Genomic DNA, 20,441 nt, shown 5'->3' with positions numbered 1-20,441 from the left:
CCTGAAAGGGGTCTTGAAACTATCTTGTCCTGGGCTAGATACCCAGAACCAAGAGCAGCCTCAACCCCCAAACCTCCAAGCCTCCACTAGGCAGTCCTGACCCCCCGACCTTTATTAGTTGGTCTGCAAACCTCCGAACCTCTGACCTCCAACGCTCCAAAGGGGAAGGCTTTCCCCTGTCTTCCCTTCCTGCTCCACTGCGGGCCTCTCCATCTCCACAGGCCTGCCCTGCTCTGCTCCGGGAGGCGCCTCTCCACAGGCCTCTCTAGAGGAAGGTCCCAGATGGCCTCCCGAGGAGCCCCAAATGTCCCCTCGAGGAGGCCCCGAATAGCTTCCTCGAGAAGCCCCAGATGGCCTCTCGAGGCCTGCCCTGTCCCGCGCAGGCCTGCTCGGCTGGGCTCCAGCAGGCTTTCCCTCCTGCCGTCTTCTCTCCTCCACTCCTACTCCTCTCCTCCACTGCACTAACTCGGCACTAACCTCCCTCGGATCTCTCCTCAGCACTCCCCGCCTCCTCCCGACTCCCCTCTTCTCTCCAGACTCCTCTCTCCTCCCTCCGGACTGTTTCCCCCCAGGCCTCTGGCTTTTCTCCTACTCCCCGCCCTACATACCCTGGATAGGCTGCGCCCCTCCAAGCTGCTCCCTCTATAATCCCCATAGGCAGCTCACCACGTGGGCTCCACGCCTCACCACCTCCCCCGTAGCACGCCCCACCCATTTCGGTGGCATGCCCCACCCCTTTCTGCGGCATGACACGCCCCTCCGGAGGCTTGGTCTGTGGAGAGGTGAGGCTCGCCTCTTGATGCCCCGCCCCCTCCAGCAGGCTGGACCACAGGGCCACACTGACTATTGGATCCCGCTGCTTATCAGGGCCCCACGGGTTATTACTGGGCTTGCTTCAAAGTATGATCCCCAGATCTCAATCTCCTGAGTAGCTAGGATCGTATAACATCAGTTCCCAGTTAAATTGATTTCTTATATTGATGTAACGTGACTACAAGACTATGACCCAAAAGTGTAGAAAAATTGAGGGGAAATAAATATAAAATAACTACTTAAAGCATTAAAAGTGCTTTTTTTTTTGGTCATCCTTAGTGTATGGACTCAGGGGTACTTCCTGAGCCACACCCCCAGCGCCTGTGCGTGCATGCCTGCATGCGTGTGTGTGTGTGTGTGTGTGTGTGTGTGTGTGTGTGTGTGCTCTTTATTTTTTCAGATCGGGACTTCTGCTGTCCTCTAACACCCACAGACAGCAATCCTCCTATTTCTGACTCCCAAGTAGGTGAAATGACAGCTGTGAGCCACCACCCCTTGTGTAGGAAACATTCTTCGCCTCCAGGATTGTCCAAAAGCAAACAGCACAGGATAGTCCCCAGACCACAGTTAGTTTGTGGCTGATCTTTTACCTATAAAACCCTAGCTGATTAGGCCAAGGTTTGCTTCCCAGGACACCGCTAGCTCTGGAAGGGCCCGACTCATGGCTGCCCATTCATCACCTGTAGTGTAGATAAGTGATGGCAGGAAGCCAGCGGTTACCGGATCCACGAGAGAGTGCGCAAGCGCCGGGAAGTAGCTGCGGAACAGGACTAGAGTGGGCGTGGTTGTAGTGAGGGGCGTGGCAACCGCGGAGGGGGCGGGACGAGCACCAGCTTCCGCCGGAAAAGTGCGGGAGGAAGATGGCCACTACTAAGCGTGTGTTGTACGTGGGTGAGCAGGCGCGGCCGCTAAGCGCTGTCCGAGCGACCCCGCTGCTAGTGGGTCGGGGCCGTGGGGGTCAGGGTTGTGGGGATGGGGGGGCAGTTGTCAGGGCCGGGTCTGCGAAGCAGTGCTTTGCCCGAGACGCAGCGATCGAGCCTTGATTCGGGCTTCCTTCCTAGTCCGCTGAGCTCGGCGGGAACCCGGCGGAGTGCGGGGCAATGTCAGCGTCTCCCAAACCCGAGCGCCCGTTCGTTTTAGAAATGTTCACTGCAGGAAGGAGTTCCCTGGCTAGTTAGGAGAAAGTGGGTCTTTGATGAGCGCTGTGGTGGGGACGGCCAGTGATGCACAGGGGCTGGAGGAGAATGACCAGTCCGTCGGGAGGGGTGAGGGTGCCGCCGCGGCTGGCGTTGGCGGAGTCAGAGGCAAAGATGTGTACTGCGGGGAGCCGAAAGCCCTGAGCTGCGAACTGGCCTGACACTTGTAAGTGGCAGGTCGGTTATATTTTCAGGCTACCCGAGGAAATCAAGCAAGCAGAGCATAAGATGCTGGAAGATCTTGTGCACTTTGCTAAGGAGAAAGTTTGCACTTTTTTCTGCAGTCTTTGAGAGAGACCCCATAGGTTCAGAGACGTGATAGGTTCAAATGTGTGCTTTTCACCAAGATTCTTCTGATTGGCTTTGTGAGTTGAGTCAGGGAATTCAGTGATGAACCTATTGCAGGAATCCTATAGGGCTACTTAAAGGTCTGAAGGAAGGATGGAGAGGAGTGTAAGTCGTAAGTATGGGCAAGGAGTAGATAAGAGGGAGCTGTTTTTGTGGCCAAAGGACTGGATGCAAAGATCCCTTCCTTTGGCCAGCATGGGACCTGGCAATGGCTACTTTGTTTAGTATCCAGGGCAGTAATTGAGAAGGCAATCCTCTCTGCGTATGTGTAGGTGGTCTGGCGGAAGAAGTGGACGACAAAGTTCTTCATGCTGCATTTATTCCTTTTGGAGACATCACAGATATTCAGATTCCTCTTGATTATGAAACAGGTGAGTTCTTTGAATGTGTCTTACGTGAGTGAGGCAGCAGGAAAGCCTGTTTTAAAAATTATATATAGGGGCTGGGAAGTTGGCTCAGTGGTAGAGTGCTTGCCTAGCATGAATGAGGCCCTGGGTTCGATTCCTCAGAACCACATAAGCAGAAAAAAGCTGGAAGTGGGGCTGTGGCTCAAGTGGTAGAGCGCTATCCTTGAGCTGAAGAGCTGAGGGATAGCACCCAGGCCCAGAGTTTAAGCCCTACAACCAGACCCAAAAAATAAAAAATAAATAAAAATTATATATATACATATAATATATAAACAATGTTTATATTGACTTTTTTTTTTTTTTTTGGCCAGTGCTGGGGCTTGAACTCAGGGCCTAGGCATTATCCCTGAACTTCTTTTGTTCAATGTTAGCACTCTACCACTTGAGACACAGTGCCACTTCTGGCTTTTTTTGTGTATGTGGTACTGAGGAGTCGAAGCCAGGCTTTTATGTAGGCAAGGCAAGCACTCTACCACTAAGCCACATTCCCAGCCCTATATTGACTTTCTAAGGGCCCTTTTGTGTCTGAGTTCTAAAATTAATATTGTGACTGACCTCTGTAGTCAGAACAACATTTACCTGAGGGTAAAACTGAACATCTTTATCAGGTTTTATGATTCATGTTTTATGCACACTTGATATTCAAATTATTTATTTGCTTGGTGTCTTTTTGTTGTTGTTTGTGTATATGCTTATACTGGGACTTGTACTCCTGGGTCTCTCACTTTTTCAATCATTGCTGGTACTCTACCACTTGAGCCATGCTTCCACTCCTGGCTTTTTGCTGATTAATTGAAGATGTGAGTCTCTCAAGTTTGTGCTCTGAACTATCGTCCTCAAATCTCAAGTCTCCAGAATAGCTAAGATCAGCACCCAGCTAGCTTGCTTGTTTTCTGTCTCTGTCTCTCTGTTTTTCTCTCTCTCTCTTGCTTCCTTTCTTGTTTCTTATTATCTGTAAGTAGTTGTACAAAGGGGTTTTATTCAACAATTCATGGGTTCAATGCGTATGTCAGTTTATGAGTATAATGCATCTGGTCGATGTGCTGTTTTTTTTCTTTTGAGACAGTCTATAGTGCCTAGGCTGGCCTCGAACTGGCAATCCTTCTGCCAGCTGGTATTATAGGTGCACACCACTATGTCCAGCTTCACATTGTATATTTAAATGAGTAATTGGTTAGTTAAATTAAGACTTTATTTTTCTAGTTGTCTGACATGTGAATGTTGAAGTTTTAAATTTGGCTTTAGTAGGAGAATTGAATGCTCATTTTTTAAAATGAAAAACACAGTTGATATTTAGCTCTGCCTATGAAAATGTTTATTATTGCTTAAAATGTAAAGAGAACTCAAAGTGGCTGGGAAGTTAGCTCAGTGGTAGAGCGCTTGCCTTGCATACATGAGGCCCTAGGTTCAATTCCTCAGCACCACATAAGCAGAAAAAGCCAGAAATGGCGCTGTGGCTCAAGTGGTAGAGTGCTAGCCTTGCGCTGAAGAGCTGAGGGACAGTACCCAGGCCCAGAGTTCAGGCTCCATGACCGACCAGGGGGTGGGGGTGGGGGTGGGGGGGAAAAGGACTCAAAGAATGAGATTCCTAAACAGTTATTGGGTAGAATTTCTGGTATCTGAATCTGACATGTAACTGACTTTATTTTGTGATCTTATGCTTCTTCTCATTGCCTCTATAGTAATCACTTGTTTTGTTTTGTTTTTCTTTTTGCAGAAAAGCACCGAGGATTTGCTTTTGTTGAATTTGAGTTGGCAGAAGTGAGAAAATTCTGTTCTATGTGTGTGTGTGTGTGTGTGTGTGTGTGTGTGTGTGTGTGTGTGTGTGTGTGTGTGTGTGTGTGTGTGTGTGTGTGTGTGTGTGTGTGTGTGTGTGTGTGTGTGTGTGTGTGTGTGTGTGTGTGTGTGTGTGTGTGTGTGTTCCTGTGGCTTGAACTCAGTGCCTTGGTGTTTACCCTGAGCTTTTTTTTTTCTCAAGGCTAGAGTTCTATCATTTAAGCCATAACTCCACTTCTGGGGTTTCAGGTTGTTTTTTTTGTGTGTGTGTGTGTGTGTGTGTTTTTCTTTTGGTGGTTAATTGGAGATAAGAGTGTCATGGACTTTCTTTCTTTGACTGGCTTCAAATTGGGATCCTTAAATCTCAGCCTTTTGAGTCACTAGGATTACAGGCATGAGCCATTAGTACTGTGCTTATCTGTACTACCTTTGTTTAATCTATGGTTTGTATTGTTATTGATTACAAAGGAAACTCTTCTCTGTTTGGTTTAGTTTCTGGGTGTTAGGCTGAGGCTTTCAGATGGCCAGAAGAACTGTTTAAAGGAAAGCATCCCTCACTTTATCTTACAAGACTGAATAATGCCTTAGACCTTCTAACAGACCCTGCCCATCTTACCTCTGTAGAGCTCCTACAGTGCTGTTTATTGAAAATTTTTGGCTGGTAGTGCTGGTGATTATTTATTGTGCCTTCAACTAGAGAGCAAATTACAGGATCACTAGCTCAAATATCAGTCATGCAAGCACTCTTTTGTTAATCACACAAACAGAATCTAGGCAAGCAGAGGTTTTGCTAATGAGTGTATGTCTGTTTAGCATTCAGCTACAAACCTAAACTTACAGCTTTTTGTCTTTTTTTGGCAGGATGCTGCAGCAGCTATTGACAACATGGTATGGTATGGCTGGGAAGCCTTATTCAACTGAAGTTGTTTTTGGTGGTATACATGGTCCTCACTTTCTCTCCCCCTCTGATTCATTATCTGTAGACTGTTAGTTTCTGTAATCAAACCTAAAAAGACAAGACCTTTCATGTAGTGTGTTACCCCTGTACAAATGGATAAAAAACAAAATCAACCGTTTCTAGACTAATATCTTAATTTCTGTACAGTTCCAACTCAACACCATAAACAAGTATACTTCTTTCTCCAAAATGAAAACACAGCTAGCTGAAATTTCCAAATATTCAAAATACACATTTGTATAAAAAAAAAAAATCAACAGTAATAGCAGTATGCTATACATCAAAAGCAGCAGTAGCAGTCAGGTGCTGGTGGCTCACGCCTGTCAACCTAGCCACTCAGGAGGCTGTGATCTGAGGATTGCATTTCAGATCCAGCCTGGCAGGAATGTCTGTGAGACTCTTATCTCCAATTAACCACCAAAAGCCAGAAGTGGGGCTGTGGTTCAAGTGGTATAGCCCTAATCTTGAGCACAAAAGCCCAGGGATGGTGCCCAGACCCAGAGTTCCAGCCCCAGATCCAAAAGAAAAAAAAAAAAGGAGCAGCAGTAGCTTTTCCAGGTGCTATCTGAACAAACTTGTAGTAAAGATACTCAACATACTCCATTTCTTCTCCCTAGTCCTGGAGCTTGAACTCAGGGCCTGACCACTAACCCTAAGTTTCTTTTTGCTGAAGGCTATCACACTACCACTTGAACCATAGTGCTACTTCTGGCTTTTTCTGTTTATGTGGTGCTAAAGAATTGAACCCAGGGCTTCATGCATGCTAGATAAGCACTCTACCGCTAAGCCACATTCCTACCCCTCCATTTTTTTAAAAAGGAAAAAAAAAAAAAACACCAATATTCCAGAAAACAGCAACAGTCTGTTAGTTTCTATATCTGACTTTTTTTGGTTGTTTAGCATCTTAAAAGTATTCTACTGTGCCATGCCTTCAGCCCTTTTTTGCACTTTTTGTTTGTTTTGTTGTTTGTTTGTTTTGTTTTGTTGTTTTTGTTTGACAGTACTAGGGTTTTGAACTCAAGGTCTCATGTGTTCTAGGTAGTCATTCTGCTTCAGAGCCACAACTCCAGCACTGGTGTGTGCGTGTGTGTGCGTGTGTGTGTGTGTGTGTGTGTGTCTGTGTGTCTGTGTGTCTGTGTGTGTCTGTGTGTGTGTCCTGAGACTTAAATTCAGGGCCCGCGCACTGTCCCTGAGCTTCTTTAGCTCAAGGCTAGCATTCTGCCACTTGAGCCACAAATCCACTTCTGGCTTTTTGGGTGATTAATTGACAATAAGAGACTCACAGACTTAACAAAGCCCAGGCTGGCTTTGAAGTGAGGTCCTTAGATTTCAGCCTTCTGAGAAGCTAGGATTACAGACATGAGCCAGCTTTGCCTGGCTGGTTACTTTTAAGATAGATAGTTTCACTTTCTGCTTGGGCATGGATCCTAGACTGTGATATACCTATTTTAGTCTTTTTGTCCTTGCTAGGATGATAGGTAGCTGCAACTGTGGTCTGCTTGTCCTTTTGTTGAGATGACGTTTGGTGGACTTTTCTACCTAGATTATCCCAGAACCACAACCCTCCAGTTCTTCACCTCCCAAGTAGCTAGGTGTGAGCCACTGGTACACAGCTTTCACTGATGGGTTGTTTTGGTTTTTGTCAGTTATGGAGCCTGAGTGATGTCCCTCACCTCTTCAGCTCAAGGCTAGCACTTGAGCCACAGTTCCACTTCTGGTTTTCTGGTGGTTTTATTGGAGATAAGAGTTTCACAGCTTTTCCTGCCTGGGCTGGCTTTGAACCGCAATCTTCAGATCTCAGCCTCCTAAGTAGCTAGGATTATAGGTGTGAGCCACTGGCGCCTGGCTCACTGGTTATTTTGAGATAGGGTTTTGCTTTTGACCGAGGTGGCCCAGGATTGTGATCTCCTATTTAACACTTCTTACCGTATCTGGGATGTCAGATGTGCTATTGGTTGAGAAAGGAGTCTCCTGAACTTTTGCACCAGCTGGTTTCAAACTATGATCTTCCTGATCTCAGCCTCTCAGGTAGCTAGTATAAGTCTTTTTTCCACTTTTTACCATGAAGTTTTTATAATTTCTTTAAGGGTATTCATATTAAGTTATCTATCCCAATGCCAGTTATCTTTGGATAAGGAAGTTCTTTATTCCTTGTTCTCTATTACCTGTTCATCAAACATGTTCCTTTGCTGTCAGAGAGAAATCATGTTTCATTAATTCAAAGCTGATCTTGGCTTTTGAAGGTGAACTCAGGTTCTAGGAAACTATATTTATTCTTGTAATTTTAAGTCGCTTGAATCTAAGTTGGTAGGCAGACCTTTGCTAGTGTTGACAGATAGGAAGTATATGACCATTTAAGGGAAGAAATGACCTGCAGATTCCTCTCAAGAGCTTGTGGTGAGGACAGAGCTTTTGCTGGGGACTTGGATGAAGGGAGGAGAAACCAAGAACATGGCTCAAAAATAAAGAGCTTTCTGGCTCTTTAATTTGACAGTTTAAGCAGCAGCATTTTTGATCTTTCAGAATGAATCTGAGCTCTTTGGACGGACAATTCGTGTCAATTTGGCTAAACCAATGAGAATTAAGGAGGGCTCTTCCAGACCGGGTAAGAAGAGCTCCTTGGATTTCTGTCATGTCCTCCAGTTTGGCTTCCATGCATTGTTACCTCTATATATCTAAATGCAAATAATGTCTATTATGAGAAAAATCCTTCCTAATCCTCTTATCTTTCCTATTTTCTTAAGTGCTCTGTTCCTGTGAAAGGGCTGTTCGTCCGGGGTGTTCTCAAAGGGGATGCTTGTGGCCTAGAGCTCTAGTGACATCTTCCAGGTGGAGGTGACTGAGCAGAGTATCTCCTTAGCATTTGGCTGATAGGTTGAATTTCCTAACTTTGTTCAACTCTTCCTGTTTAGTTTGGTCAGATGATGACTGGTTGAAGAAATTCTCTGGGAAGACTCTTGAAGAGAATAAAGAGGAAGAAGGGTCAGAACCTCCCAAAGCTGAAACCCAGGAGGTGAGAACAAAAGCTGCTGTTTAGGCCAGGTGCCAGTGGCTCACGCCTATAATATTGGCTACTCAGGAAGCTGCGATCTGAGGATTGCGGTTCAAAGCCAGCCTGGGCAGGAAAGTTTGTGAGGCTCTTATCTCCACTAAACCACCAGAAAACCGGAAATGGCACTGTTTGTCAAGTGGTAGAATACTAGCCTTGAGCTGAAGAGCTGAGGGACAGCGCCTAGGCCCTGCTTTAAAAAAAAAAAAAAGCTACTGCTTCTGGAGGAGGGGTAGTGCCTAGGTTTTTATGGAATTTGTTTATCTGCAAGAAAACAGAAAGGATAGATATTGAATATAGTCCTTTGACAAAGGCTGTGTTGAGTGAATGAAAGGAAGAAAGAAGCTTTGAGTTTTCTTGTGTTCTGCTCAGGCCTGAACTTGTGACTTGGCTGATAGGAACCTGATTATTCCTCACACCACTGCACTGAGGATTTTGGTACCAGGCTCTCTGTCCTCTTGCCTTGTGCAGAGGATACAGGACAGTGTTGGTAGCTTCCCTTCAACCTGTGCATGGATTCAGGCTTCTCTCCTAGGAGAGCATAGCCCTGGACTTTTTCCTCATTCTTAGCATACCTCCCTGACTAGCGCAGTGTGGGCTTCCCTTCTGCATACCTTGTGAGCAGTCTTCTTTTCTGCTTTAGCTTTAGCTTTCAACATTTTTCTCCTTCAGTTAAAAGTCTCAGTCCATGTTGGACTGTGCTGCACTGGTGACTTTCATGGTCTCTGTTCCTAACACTGAACTTCACATATTTCTGCCTATAAGTTGATGGTGACTTCAGGTTGCCTGGAATGGTTCCCCACCTTCTCTGATTGTGACTTCCTATATTCTCAACTTTGGTTACTTTGCCACCATCCATGCACGTTTTGACCTAAGCCAGAAATTGAGAGGCCTTGTGTGGCCCTCAAAGTCGGTAGAAGCCCTTGGGTTCCTCTAGACCCTGCTAAGGTAGAGCCAGCACAGCACTGTATTCTGCAACGTTTCTCTGAAACCTTAGAAACCCTCTGCCTTGGAGCAGTGGTCCCAGCTTAGCCTGTCATTTGGATAAATTGCGGCCGCTTCCTAGCTTGCCTCTGGATGCAGTCTTTCCTAAAGAGAGCTAGAATGAGCTTTCTGAGACACCACTCTAGTCATTAACAGTCTCGTCAGAACTTTTCACCTCTCCCATCATTTCTCCCATGGGACCTAGACCGGAAAGGACTCTCCAGTTCTTTTTTTTTTTTTTTTTTTTTTTTTTGAGTGGTCGAATGTTGGAATCTTTATTGAAAATGATTTGGCAATGAGCCAGACCTCAAGTACTTTTTTTTTTCTTTTTCCAGTCATGGGGCTTGAACTCGGGCTGAGCGCTGGCTCTCAGCTCAAGGCTAGCGCTCTACCACTTGAGCTACAGCGCCACTTCCGACTCTCCAGTTCTTGATCCTGTGTCTCCCGTCCCATCTCCCTCAGCACAGTCCCCTTCTGCAATGCTTAGTAAAATAATCCTTTGTATTTCTTTGTTCAGTCTTTGCTTTTGCACGAACTACATGGATTCCAGTTGCCCTTCCTTTTCTGGGAAGTAAATTCTGTGAAGTTAGGGGCCTTATGTTCACTTCTTAATACAGATGTGAGGTGGAGTATATGATGAACAGCATAGACTTGAGGAGGAAGGTTCTAGTTACCACCCTTGTTATACAATAAGTGCTGTGAGTGTGGCTGCTGCTGTGTTTGAGGGCAGACAGCAGTAGTAGTACCTATGCCAGTGAAGCCTCCATATGTACTTGGTCAGCTGAACCAAAAACAAGGTAACATCTAGCTTTGCTCTTCAAACAGATGTCTTGATTATTTTAGATCTCTCTTGATTCTCTGCTTAGTCTTACCTACTTAGAGCATAAAGCGAAGCCAGGGCCTCTATTGTACTCCGAGCAGTTGGGCCACAGCACAAAGGCTCCCCCTTGTTTCCATACCATGTGACAGTACTGCTGGCCATGGAGGGGGTGGTGCGAGCATATCTGCTTGTTGGAGTAGAGTGTGGCCTAGGACAGAGAGAAGTAAGCTGGTGCATCTCTGAGAGTGAGCGCGGGGAGACACACCTGTAGGTGGGCCCCCTGTTAGATAGTGTTAAGGTCTGTCACCTGGGTTGTGTGCAGCTGGGCTGTCAGGGCCACAGCCTTCCCTATCAGGACCTTCGTCTGGCCTGTTCAGTAGTGTTCTGAGAGTGTACAGAACACTTGCTTCTGCTTGAGGAGTTGGGAGTTTCCTCTAACTAGCAATTTCCTCTGCACCTAGGGAGAGCCTGCTGCAAAAAAATCCCGGTCAAATCCTCAGGTGTACATGGACATCAAGATTGGGAACAAGCCAGCTGGCCGCATCCAGATGCTCCTGCGCTCCGATGTGGTACCCATGACAGCAGGTAAGGAGGGGCCTGCAGTCTGGTTGGTGGGAAGCTGGTGGCTGAGTAATGTTTCTGACCTAATGCTTCTGATACATCTCAGATCCTGATAACTAGTAATAGATGAGTCAAAGCAGGCATTTTTGAAGCTTTATAAGCTTCATAATAATCATAATTTAATAACAATTCAAGTAAATAAGGTGGTCGTGGTTAAAGTAATACTACACATATGTATTCCAACAATATGGCACTGCACTCATTGAAAAATATGTTTCTGCCCTCCAAAAGTAACATGTGGGGCTGGGAATGTGGTAGAGTGCTTGCCTAGCATGTTTAATTCCTCAGTACCACATAAACAGAAAAAGCTGGAAATTGTGCTGTGGCTCAAGTGGTAGAATGCTAGCCTTGAGCAAAAGAAGCTCAAGGATATTGCCCAGGCCCTAAGTTCAAGGCCTAGGACTGGCAAAAACAAACAAAAAAAATAGGGGCTGGAAGGTGGGAAGGTGGCAAGCGGGAGAGCGCTTGCCTCCCATGCATGAGGCCCTGGGTTTGATTCCTCAGCACCACATAAACAGAAAAGGCCGGAAGTAGCACTGTGGCTCAAGTAGTAGAGTGCTAGCCTTGAGCTAAAGAGCTCAGGGACAGCACCCAGGCATAGAGTTCAAGCCCCACGACCGACCAAAAACACCAAAAAACAAAAAAAAAAGTAACATATTGTTTCTTGAGTATCCTCTCTAGGTGTTTTTTTGTTGGTTGGTTGGTTGGTTTTTCCTGGTCCTGGGGCTTGAACTAGAGGCCTGGGTGCTGTCCCTGAGCTTCTTTGTGCTGTCACTAGAGCCACAGTTCTACTTCTGGCTTTTTCTGAGTAGTTTATTGGAGATAAGAGTCTCACAGGCTTTGCTGCCTGTACTGGCTTTGAACCACAATCCTCAAATCTCAGCCTCCTGATGGCTAGGATTATAGGCATGAGCCACTGGTGCTGGCTCCTTTCTAGTTTTTAAGTGCTGGCGTGAATTTATTGTTTTTTATGTAAATTATACTACTTACATATATGATTAAAGAGAGTATCACAAAACTTATTTTAAGAAAACATCAGGTTGGGCGCCCGTGGCTCACACCTGTAGTCCTAGCTACTCAGGAAGCTGAGATCTGAGGGTCATGGTTAGAAGTCAGCTGCAGCCGAGAAGTCCATGAGACTTATCTCCAGTCAACCACTAAAAAGCCAGAAGTGAAACTGTGGCTCAAGTGGTAGAGCACTGGCCTTCAGCAAAAAAGCACAGAGATAACATCCAGGCCCTGAGTTCAAGCTCTAGGACCAGCACAAAACCAAACAAACAGAATACTTTGCTACCACTTTAGTGTTTTTTGGAGAGGCAGCAGAGCTAGAGTGCACATATTTAGTCTTCCTTCTTTAATCAGTATGCCCTGTTGTCCTTTAGGAGATCAGCATCACTTACGTTTACATGAGCATCTCTTGTTTAGAGTGAAAATACATCTAGCCCTCCCTATCCTTGGGATCCACTCTGTGGATTCAATCAGCCACAGGTCAAAAATATTTGGAGGAAAAATTGCAGGTAGGGCTGGCATGTGGATCAGTGGCAAAGCGCTTGTCTAGCAAATGGAGTGCCCTGGGTTTGTTCCTCAGTACCAAAAAAGAAAAGACAAAAAAAATTATATCTGTGCTGAACATGTTTGAACTTTTTTCCTTGTTGTTGTTCCCTAGACAGTGTGGTGTAACAACTACTCCTTACATCGCTTTTACATACTGTAAGGTATTGTAAGTCATCTAGAGATTATATAAAATATAGGAAGATAGTGCCAGGCACAAGTGGCTCATGCCTCTAGTCCTAGCTACTCAGAAGGCTGACAGCTGAGGATCATGATTCAAAGCCAGCTGGGGCTTGCTTTCCTTAGTCTAAGCCTTTTATCTCCAATTAAGCACCAAAAAATCAGAAGTAGAGCTGTTTATTTATATGTGTATATATATAGATAGATAGATATACACATATATATCTAAATATACATATCTACCTATCTATATATACATACATATGAAGATATTTATAATGTACATAGATTAAAAGGGACTTTTGCAAACCAATATGGATACCTGTATGGATAACAAGGACAACTGACAAACGCTAAACAAAACACTGCTTTTCAGAGGTTTTGTTTCTTCTTCGTTTGTTTTATCTTTTAACCTTCGCACCCTTTCCTCTCCCACCCTCAGAGAACTTCCGCTGCCTGTGCACCCACGAGAAGGGCTTTGGCTTCAAGGGGAGCAGCTTCCACCGCATCATCCCCCAGTTCATGTGCCAGGGCGGTGATTTCACAAACCACAACGGCACTGGGGGCAAGTCCATCTATGGGAAGAAGTTTGATGATGAAAACTTTATCCTCAAACACACTGGACCAGGTAGCTGCTAATTGGGCTGTGGCAATGAATGACGCTGAGCCTGGGCCTGGGGCTGGACAGAGTGGTAGTGCAGGCTGGAAGGATGGGCAGTGGTTCTGGCAGAAGGACAGGGGTTGGGGGAGAGCAAACTGCTGAACAGAAGAGAAACATTCACTCTAGCTGGGGTGCATTCACTTGTAATGACCATGTAATCATATACTCCCCATTCTCCTACCCCACCGTGTCAGTCAATACTCACTGGTAACTTAGCTTAGATTCTGTGGTCTGCCATCAAAAGTTTTGTCTTGTACTCTCACCCTCTCTGGCATCCCATCTTCTTTATCTAGTAAAATCTCAGGGCTCGCTTTCTCCCCACAACTTGAGACAAAATTGTACTGTGTCCCCCCAATTGTTGCTACGGATCTGATCAGAATGCCCTTGTTGATGCTCAGTTCCAATCGGAGATGATGATCCTCCCCATTTTCACTCCTGAGGTCTCTGATCACCCCCCTGCCTCATCCTCTACCTGTCTCTCCTGCTTCTCCACACATGCACACTCCTGTTTCTGGCTTCTGCTCTTCCTCTCCATCTGTGGACAGCCATCCCTCTCCCCTGCTTGGAACCTGGTTGCTTCAGTGTCCTCCTCTGCTTTGTATAATACATTTACCTTGCTCTGCTGGATTGCCCATCAGCATACAAGGATGTGCTATCGATCCCTTTTTTTTTTTTGTCAGTCATGGGGCTTGAACTTGGCCTGGGTACTGTCCCTCAGCTCTTCAGCTCAAAGCCAGACTTGAGCTACAGCTACCACTTCCAGTTTTCTGGCAGTTAATTGGAGATAAGAGTCTCACAGACTTTCCTGCCAGGGCTGCCTTTGAACCACAATCCTTAGATCTCAGCCTCCTGAATAGCTAGGATTACAGGCTTGAGCCACTGGCACCTGGCGCTTTCAGTGTTTAAAAAAAAAAAAAAAAATAGTCAGGTGCTAGTGGCTCATACCTATAATCCCAATCAGGGTTCAAAGTCAACACAAGCAGACAAACCTGAGAGAGTCTTATCTGTGGTTAACCAGCAAAAAGCTGAAAGTGCAGGTATATGTCCAAGTGGTAGAATCAGCAAAAAAAATGAGCAAGAGTATTTGGTCCTGAGTCTGAAGTAGTAATTTGCTAAATGAATGAGTGAGTGAGTATGAAATGATTAAAACAGCCCTGCTCATCCTATTAGATGAAAGATGAAATGGCACATCTGCCCAGTCTGTGCATTCTAGAGCATGAGCCTGCCTGCAGAGGGCTGTCTGTCTACAGTCTGCACAGGCTTTGAGGGCTGGAGCAGGGTGGAGACAACTGACAAGGTCATTCTCTCCCCAGGCCTCCTCTCCATGGCCAATTCTGGCCCAAACACCAATGGCTCCCAGTTCTTCCTGACCTGTGACAAGACAGATTGGCTGGATGGGAAGCATGTGGTATTTGGGGAGGTCACTGAAGGCCTGGATGTCTTACGGCAGATTGAGGTAGGTGGCCAAAACTGGCCTGTCTTCAAATGTCCCTTGGTACATGCCCCTGTAGGACACTGGAGAGGGCTCTAGCCAGGAAAGAGCTAACCCACTCCTTGTTCCCTGACTTTTCTTCCACTTTGCTTGCAAAGGCCCAGGGCAGCAAGGACGGGAAGCCAAAGCAGAAGGTGATCATTGCTGACTGTGGGGAGTACATGTGAGGTGGTGTGCTCCGCCTCCCTCTGCGATTGCCCCTGCGCGTCCTGGAAGGAACCAGCACTCAGGGCACTCTGTGCAGCAAGCTGTATTACAGCCCGAGCCCTTCCATAGTGTGGGCTTTCTCAGGAGCAGCTCCTCTGCAGCATGGCCTGGACCTCCTTCATCTGCTGTCTGTCCTAGGTGTCAGGGCCTGTCCTGGGCCACCTGAGGCTCCTGGGTGGTTTCTTTGATAAAAAATAAATCCTAGTTTTTTTATACTGTGGCCTTCAGGGAGTTCCTGAAACTTGTCAACAGAGAACACATCACATCCTGGCTAAGCTGTTTCTTAGAGAAAGGCTATTGAGGGGGTGTGGCATGGTGCCTTCCCCTACAGCTTTAGTTTCCTCCCCAGGGCCAGCAATTTCCTTGATGCTGGGTGATTAGACCAGGTCAGGACTTGGGAATTCAGTATAAAAGTTGTCTCTGCTCCTAAAGGCATGCTAAGAGTCTTATGACCAGTGTATTGATTGGCCTCTGCTTCCTGTCACTATCAATCTACAGGCTTTTTGTTTTAGGCAGTATTAGAGTTTGAACTCAGGGCCTCACACTTACAAGGCATGTGCTCTACTGCTGAGCTATATCTCCAGCCCTTTTTTGCACTGGTTATTTTTGAGAGATGGTCTCATTTCCTGTTCAGGATTGGGACCCAGACCTAATTTTTATATTTGAGACTTCTCACCATGGTTAGATGACTAGTTTATGCCACCATGGCACCCAGCTTCTTCCATTTATAAGAGATCTTATGAATTTTCTGCCCAGGCTGGCCTGGAATCACAATCCTCCTGATCTTAGCCTCCTAAATAGCTGGGATTGGACTGGGCATGTGGCTTAGTGGTAGAGTGCTTGCCTAGCATGCATGAAGCATTGGTTTCGATTCCTCTGTACCACATAAACAGAAAAGGCCATAAGTAGCACTGTGGTAGAGTAGCTCAAGTGGTAGAGTGCTAGCCTTGAGCAAAAGAAGCTCAGGGACAGTGCCTAGGTTGAATTCAAGCCTCAGGACTGGCAAAAAAAAAAAAAAAAAAAAAAAAGCTGGGATTGCACCCACTAGCATCTATCAAGTATATAGGCTTTTAGATATTTTATGACTCAAAAGTGCCTTCTCTGCCTTTTTACCAGGAACCAGGAGGCCAGCAAACTACCAGAGCCTGTTTTTTGTTAATAAAGTCTAGTTAGGCCTCAGCCACATTCAGTTGTTTGCACATATCTATGGTTGCTTTCTTGCTACAAAGCAGAGTTGAGTAGTTGATGACTGCTACCTTTCTCATTACAAAGCAGAGTTGAGTAGTTCATGACTGCCACTGTATGGACCCTGTATCTGTCACGTACAGTAAGTAGTGGGGGGTGGGGGTAGACAGAGACAAAGATTTAAGTAACTGGCTGGCTCCTGCAGCAAGTCTGAAATCTGAGAGCAGTCAGCAGGCCAGGGGGTGGGAGGAGGTGATGATGCCATTGCCATCCACAGTCTAGAGCAGAGTTCCTCTGGTGATTGTAGTCATCTTCCTCATAGGACTTTACACTCACCTTATAGAATACAAATATTAATCCATCTAAAAACTACCTTCACAGCATCATCCAGGTGGTGTTTGACTATACTGGGTACCATGGTGTGGTAAAGTTGACCCTGCTAATATTAGCCTTTTGTGCACATAGGTCAGCCTCAGAGGACACTCACCAGCTGTAAGATAAGCATATGGAGCTTGGGACCATAGCACTGACCAGGGCCTTTATAAGAGTTTAAGAGCAAAGTGCTAATGGCTCATACTTGTAATCTTAGCTACTCAGGAGGCTAAGATCTGAGGATCATGGTTTATAGCCAGCCCTGGCAAGAAAGTCTGTGAGGCATTTATCTCCAATTAACCACTAAAAAGCTAGACGTGTTGCTTTTGCTCAAGTGGTAGAGTTCCAGCTTTAAGCAGAAAAGATAAGGAACAGAGCCCAGGCCCTAAGTTCAAGTGCCAGTACTGGCACCAGAAAGTAAAACAAAGCAAAAACCTGCGAGGATGTGTATAAAGAGGTTAGCACAGCCAGCCCCCCCATGGGCGATGGTGTCCTGTGATGCTGATCAATAGCCTTGGGAGGCCTGTGGGTAGTTCCAACAATCTGCCAAATTAGAGCCATTGATGGTTCTTCCTCTTTCAGAGTTTGAGTGTCCATAGATTGAATCATACTGAAACCTTTCACAGGTAAACTGAAGTTCACATTACATAATTACCAAAGATCATACAGAATGGTGAGCAGAGCCCATGTAAAAGCTTAGCCTGCCCCCTTGTCAGTGGCAGTGAGTCCTGGGAGACTTAGTGGGCTCAGCCTCAATATGTTGGGGGTTTGTGGACCACAATCTGCTACAGGATAGTTGTTACCCAAGGCCTTGGTGGGGAGACATGGTAATGGTCTCCATAGTTCCCTGGACCCTTAGTGGGTAGCCAGGAACATATCCTACTCTGCCAGGAAGGAGGGAAGAGGGGCCCTAGAGCCTGGAGAACATCATGGCCCAGCAGCCTGGCTGCCTCTGCAGCTGACACACCAGCCCCTATTGTTTCTGAAGGGATTCACCCATTTGGGGAGTGGATCCAGGAGCACCAGGTAGGTCTGAAGGGCAAAGCTGCTTCCCCTGAGCCTGCTTGCTTCCTGTCCCAGGTTCTTCCCATCAGCACTCCCACTGCTCCAATGCCACTACTGAGGGCCCTGGCTCTGCTTTGTGCACTCATATAATTGGACCTTGCCCAGCTTGTGATGGCTGGACCAAGGCGAGACCAGAGTGTTTCCTCTCAAGTGATGACTGTCTCCAACTCTGTTGTATCCAGCTCAGTCAATGCAGCCTTAGCAACCCTGTGAGGGAGAAATGGGACCATGGACAAAAGTTTCAGCAGTGCAGAGTCTAGGTGGTGGGAAACTAGATAAGCATGTTTTCAAAAAATGTTTATTAACAGGGCAATTTTTACCCTATAATAAAGCAGAAAAGTCCCATCAGAAACAACTCATATAGTATGGTATCACAGGATTATGAAAATGATCTCTAATTTGTCAATATACTTTAGAGAAATCAGCCTTGAAATAAGTTGATCAACATATTAATGGTGATTTTAATTACATTTTTTTTGTATTATCCACTTCCAAAACCATTTTTTTTTTTCCAGTCAGTACTTGGCTTTAACTTAGGGCCTTGTAATTGCTAGTAGGTACTCTTACCACTTGAGCCATGCTCTCAGACTTAATTTTTTTTTTTTCAAAAAAATGTAAAAAGCAGGCCTGATAGGAAGGGGGTGGAAATGGGAGAGGGAATGGGGAACAAATATGTGACAGTACTCAATGTATATATGTGAAAAAGGAAGGGATGGGAGATAGACGGCAGGGTGTTGATCAAAAAGCACCAGACACATAAATGGACATGTTAAATTGTAGCCCCCTTTTACAACCATTGGAAGATTAAAAATGAAAATACTAATAAAAGTGGGTCAAGTGTTCTTGTAAGGTCTATTTTTATTACTGGTAGAACCCTGAATGAGCAGTTGCCCCATTCAGATTGCTATGGTGGGATCTGGTGGGATCTCGCATTTGTCCTTCAGCAGATGTGGGTCTCAATGTCTGGGAACACAGGATTGAAGGCTCACAGCCCAGCTACCACCTTCTGACTAGATACCTGCCAGGTCTTTAAAGGTGGTTAGAAGGCAAGTCCTGCTCTCAAGGAATGCAGTGTGCAGAGTTTTCTGAAAAGGAACATCATTTGCACGTCACATTTTTGTACAGAAGTGGCTCAAAATGAGAAGATCTACTTGTAGTGATAACAGGCACCAATTGTTAATTATTTATATGCCAGGCATCCCAAATGTTTGTAGGTATCTAAATTTTATAGTTCTGCAGAGGAAGAAGCCAAGGCTGGACTCACATCCATTTGCTACTACACTGACTGCTGTCCTATTTCATAGGAATTTTTCAGAAACATTTTCTTTCCTTAGTAGACTGAGTCAACTTAGCTGGATGCTGGTGGCTCATGCCTATAATCCTAGCTACTCAGGACTCAGACCTGAGGATCAAGGTTCACAGCCACCTTTGGGTAGACAAATCCAAGAGACTCTTAGCTCCCAATTAACTAGCAAAAAGGTGGAAGTGAAGATATGGCTCAAGTGGTAGAGAACCAGCTGTGAACAAAAAAAAATTAAAGGAGAGCTTGAGGTCTGGAGTTTAGGCCCTAGTATTGGCAGGCACGTGCGTGCATATGTGCACACACACATGTGCCCACACACAAAGATAGTGAATACTAATCCTCTGGTGTGTGACCTGAGGCTAGTATTGACAGCATTTACACTGCTATATTTTGTGTCTTCCTTTTCTGACAACTGTCACTAATTTCTCACTGCTGTCAGTAGGTCTGAACTGAACACCTTTATTTTACTTCCTCCTCTGGGACAACCAGTTATATAAACCGGCCCTCTCCCAAATGAAAGGGGAAATGGCACTGTCACAGTGTTGTCAGCCAAGACACCCATTTGCTGTAGGAAACTCCTTGAAAAATAGTTGTGTTCATTCACAACTATTTCACTGTTCAAGGGCTTTTCCATTTTTCATTTGATGACCATCAAAAATGGGAAGTCTAGCCAAGTGCTGGTGACTCAAATCTGTAATCTTAGCTACTCAGGAGCCTGAGATCTGAGGATCAATGTCCAAAGCCAGCGCAGGCAGGAAAGTCGAAGACTTATCCCCAGTTAAACCCCAAAAAGCTGGAAGTGGAGCTATGTCTTAAGTGGTAGAGCACTAGCCTTGAGCAAAGAAAATTCAAAGACAGTGCCCAGACCCTGAGTTCAAACCCCAGTACACACACACAATTGGAAATCTGATGGCCAGCTAGGTAGGTAATTCCTTGTTTTTCCTTTCTGTATAAAAAAGGGATGAAAAAAAGGTGCCAGTGGCTGTAATCCTGTAATCCTGTAATCCTAGCTACACAAGAAGCTGAGATCTGAGCATCGTGGTTCAAAGCCAGCCCAGGCAGGAAAGTCCATGAGACTCTTATCTCTTAATTAGTCACTAGAAAATTAGAAGTGGTGCTGTGGCTTGAGTGGTAGAGTACTACTTGAGCCAAAAAGCTCAGGAACTGCTAGGCTCTGAATTCAAGTCCCACAGATAACAACAACAAAAAAGATAACCACTCTTGTTCCTTCCTAGGTACTGTGCCTGACTGAGCTCTAAATTATGTCATTGGACATAAAAAAGATACCAGAAGTATATAATTATAAATTTTATTATTTACAATTGTCTAAAAAACAATCCTTGATGTTGAAAACTAAGAATTGTTAGAGAAGTTCTGGAATGTCATCCATATTATATGCCAACTGCCTTGTGACAGCCATTTGGGCTCCACACTCTGGATTGTGAGGCTGCAT

General features: G+C 45.5%; 1 protein-coding gene across 3 annotated transcripts; it reads left to right on the top strand.

The window, feature by feature from the left end:
• Positions 1-1,659: 1,659 nt before the first annotated feature.
• On the top strand, positions 1,660-20,336 carry LOC138803484 (peptidyl-prolyl cis-trans isomerase E). 3 transcript variants are annotated; one of them, XM_069987572.1, is made up of 10 exons: positions 1,660-1,704; positions 2,630-2,728; positions 4,482-4,525; positions 5,402-5,428; positions 8,022-8,103; positions 8,411-8,511; positions 10,813-10,936; positions 13,146-13,331; positions 14,678-14,820; positions 20,224-20,336. In XM_069987572.1, exons 1-10 carry the CDS (start codon positions 1,674-1,676, stop codon positions 20,245-20,247), a joined length of 861 nt encoding a protein of 286 aa, XP_069843673.1. In that variant the 5' UTR covers positions 1,660-1,673; the 3' UTR covers positions 20,248-20,336. The 3 variants fall into 3 exon arrangements, with proteins under 3 accessions (XP_069843673.1, XP_069843672.1, XP_069843674.1); XM_069987571.1 differs by lacking the exon at positions 20,224-20,336 and adding an exon at positions 14,955-18,527; XM_069987573.1 differs by lacking the exon at positions 20,224-20,336 and adding an exon at positions 14,955-18,527 and having other exon boundaries at positions 1,666-1,696.
• Positions 20,337-20,441: the final 105 nt, after the last annotated feature.

The sequence above is a fragment of the Dipodomys merriami genome, unplaced genomic scaffold, assembly GCF_024711535.1.
Source record: "Dipodomys merriami isolate MVZ:Mamm:240054 unplaced genomic scaffold, mDipMer1.0.p SCAF_34, whole genome shotgun sequence".
Lineage (NCBI taxonomy): Eukaryota > Metazoa > Chordata > Mammalia > Rodentia > Heteromyidae > Dipodomys > Dipodomys merriami.
The sequence above is the reverse complement of the archived record's forward strand: the minus strand, read 5'-3'. Positions and strand labels throughout refer to the sequence as shown.

Coding starts and splice junctions, on each gene's coding strand:
- LOC138803484 (XM_069987571.1), top strand. CDS start 1,674: ATGGCCACTACTAAGCGTGTGTTGTACGTGG. Junction 4,526..5,401: donor TTGAATTTGAGTTGGCAGAA/GTGAGAAAATTC, acceptor TTTTTTTGGCAG/GATGCTGCAGCAGCTATTGA. Junction 14,821..14,954: donor ATGTCTTACGGCAGATTGAG/GTAGGTGGCCAA, acceptor TTGCTTGCAAAG/GCCCAGGGCAGCAAGGACGG.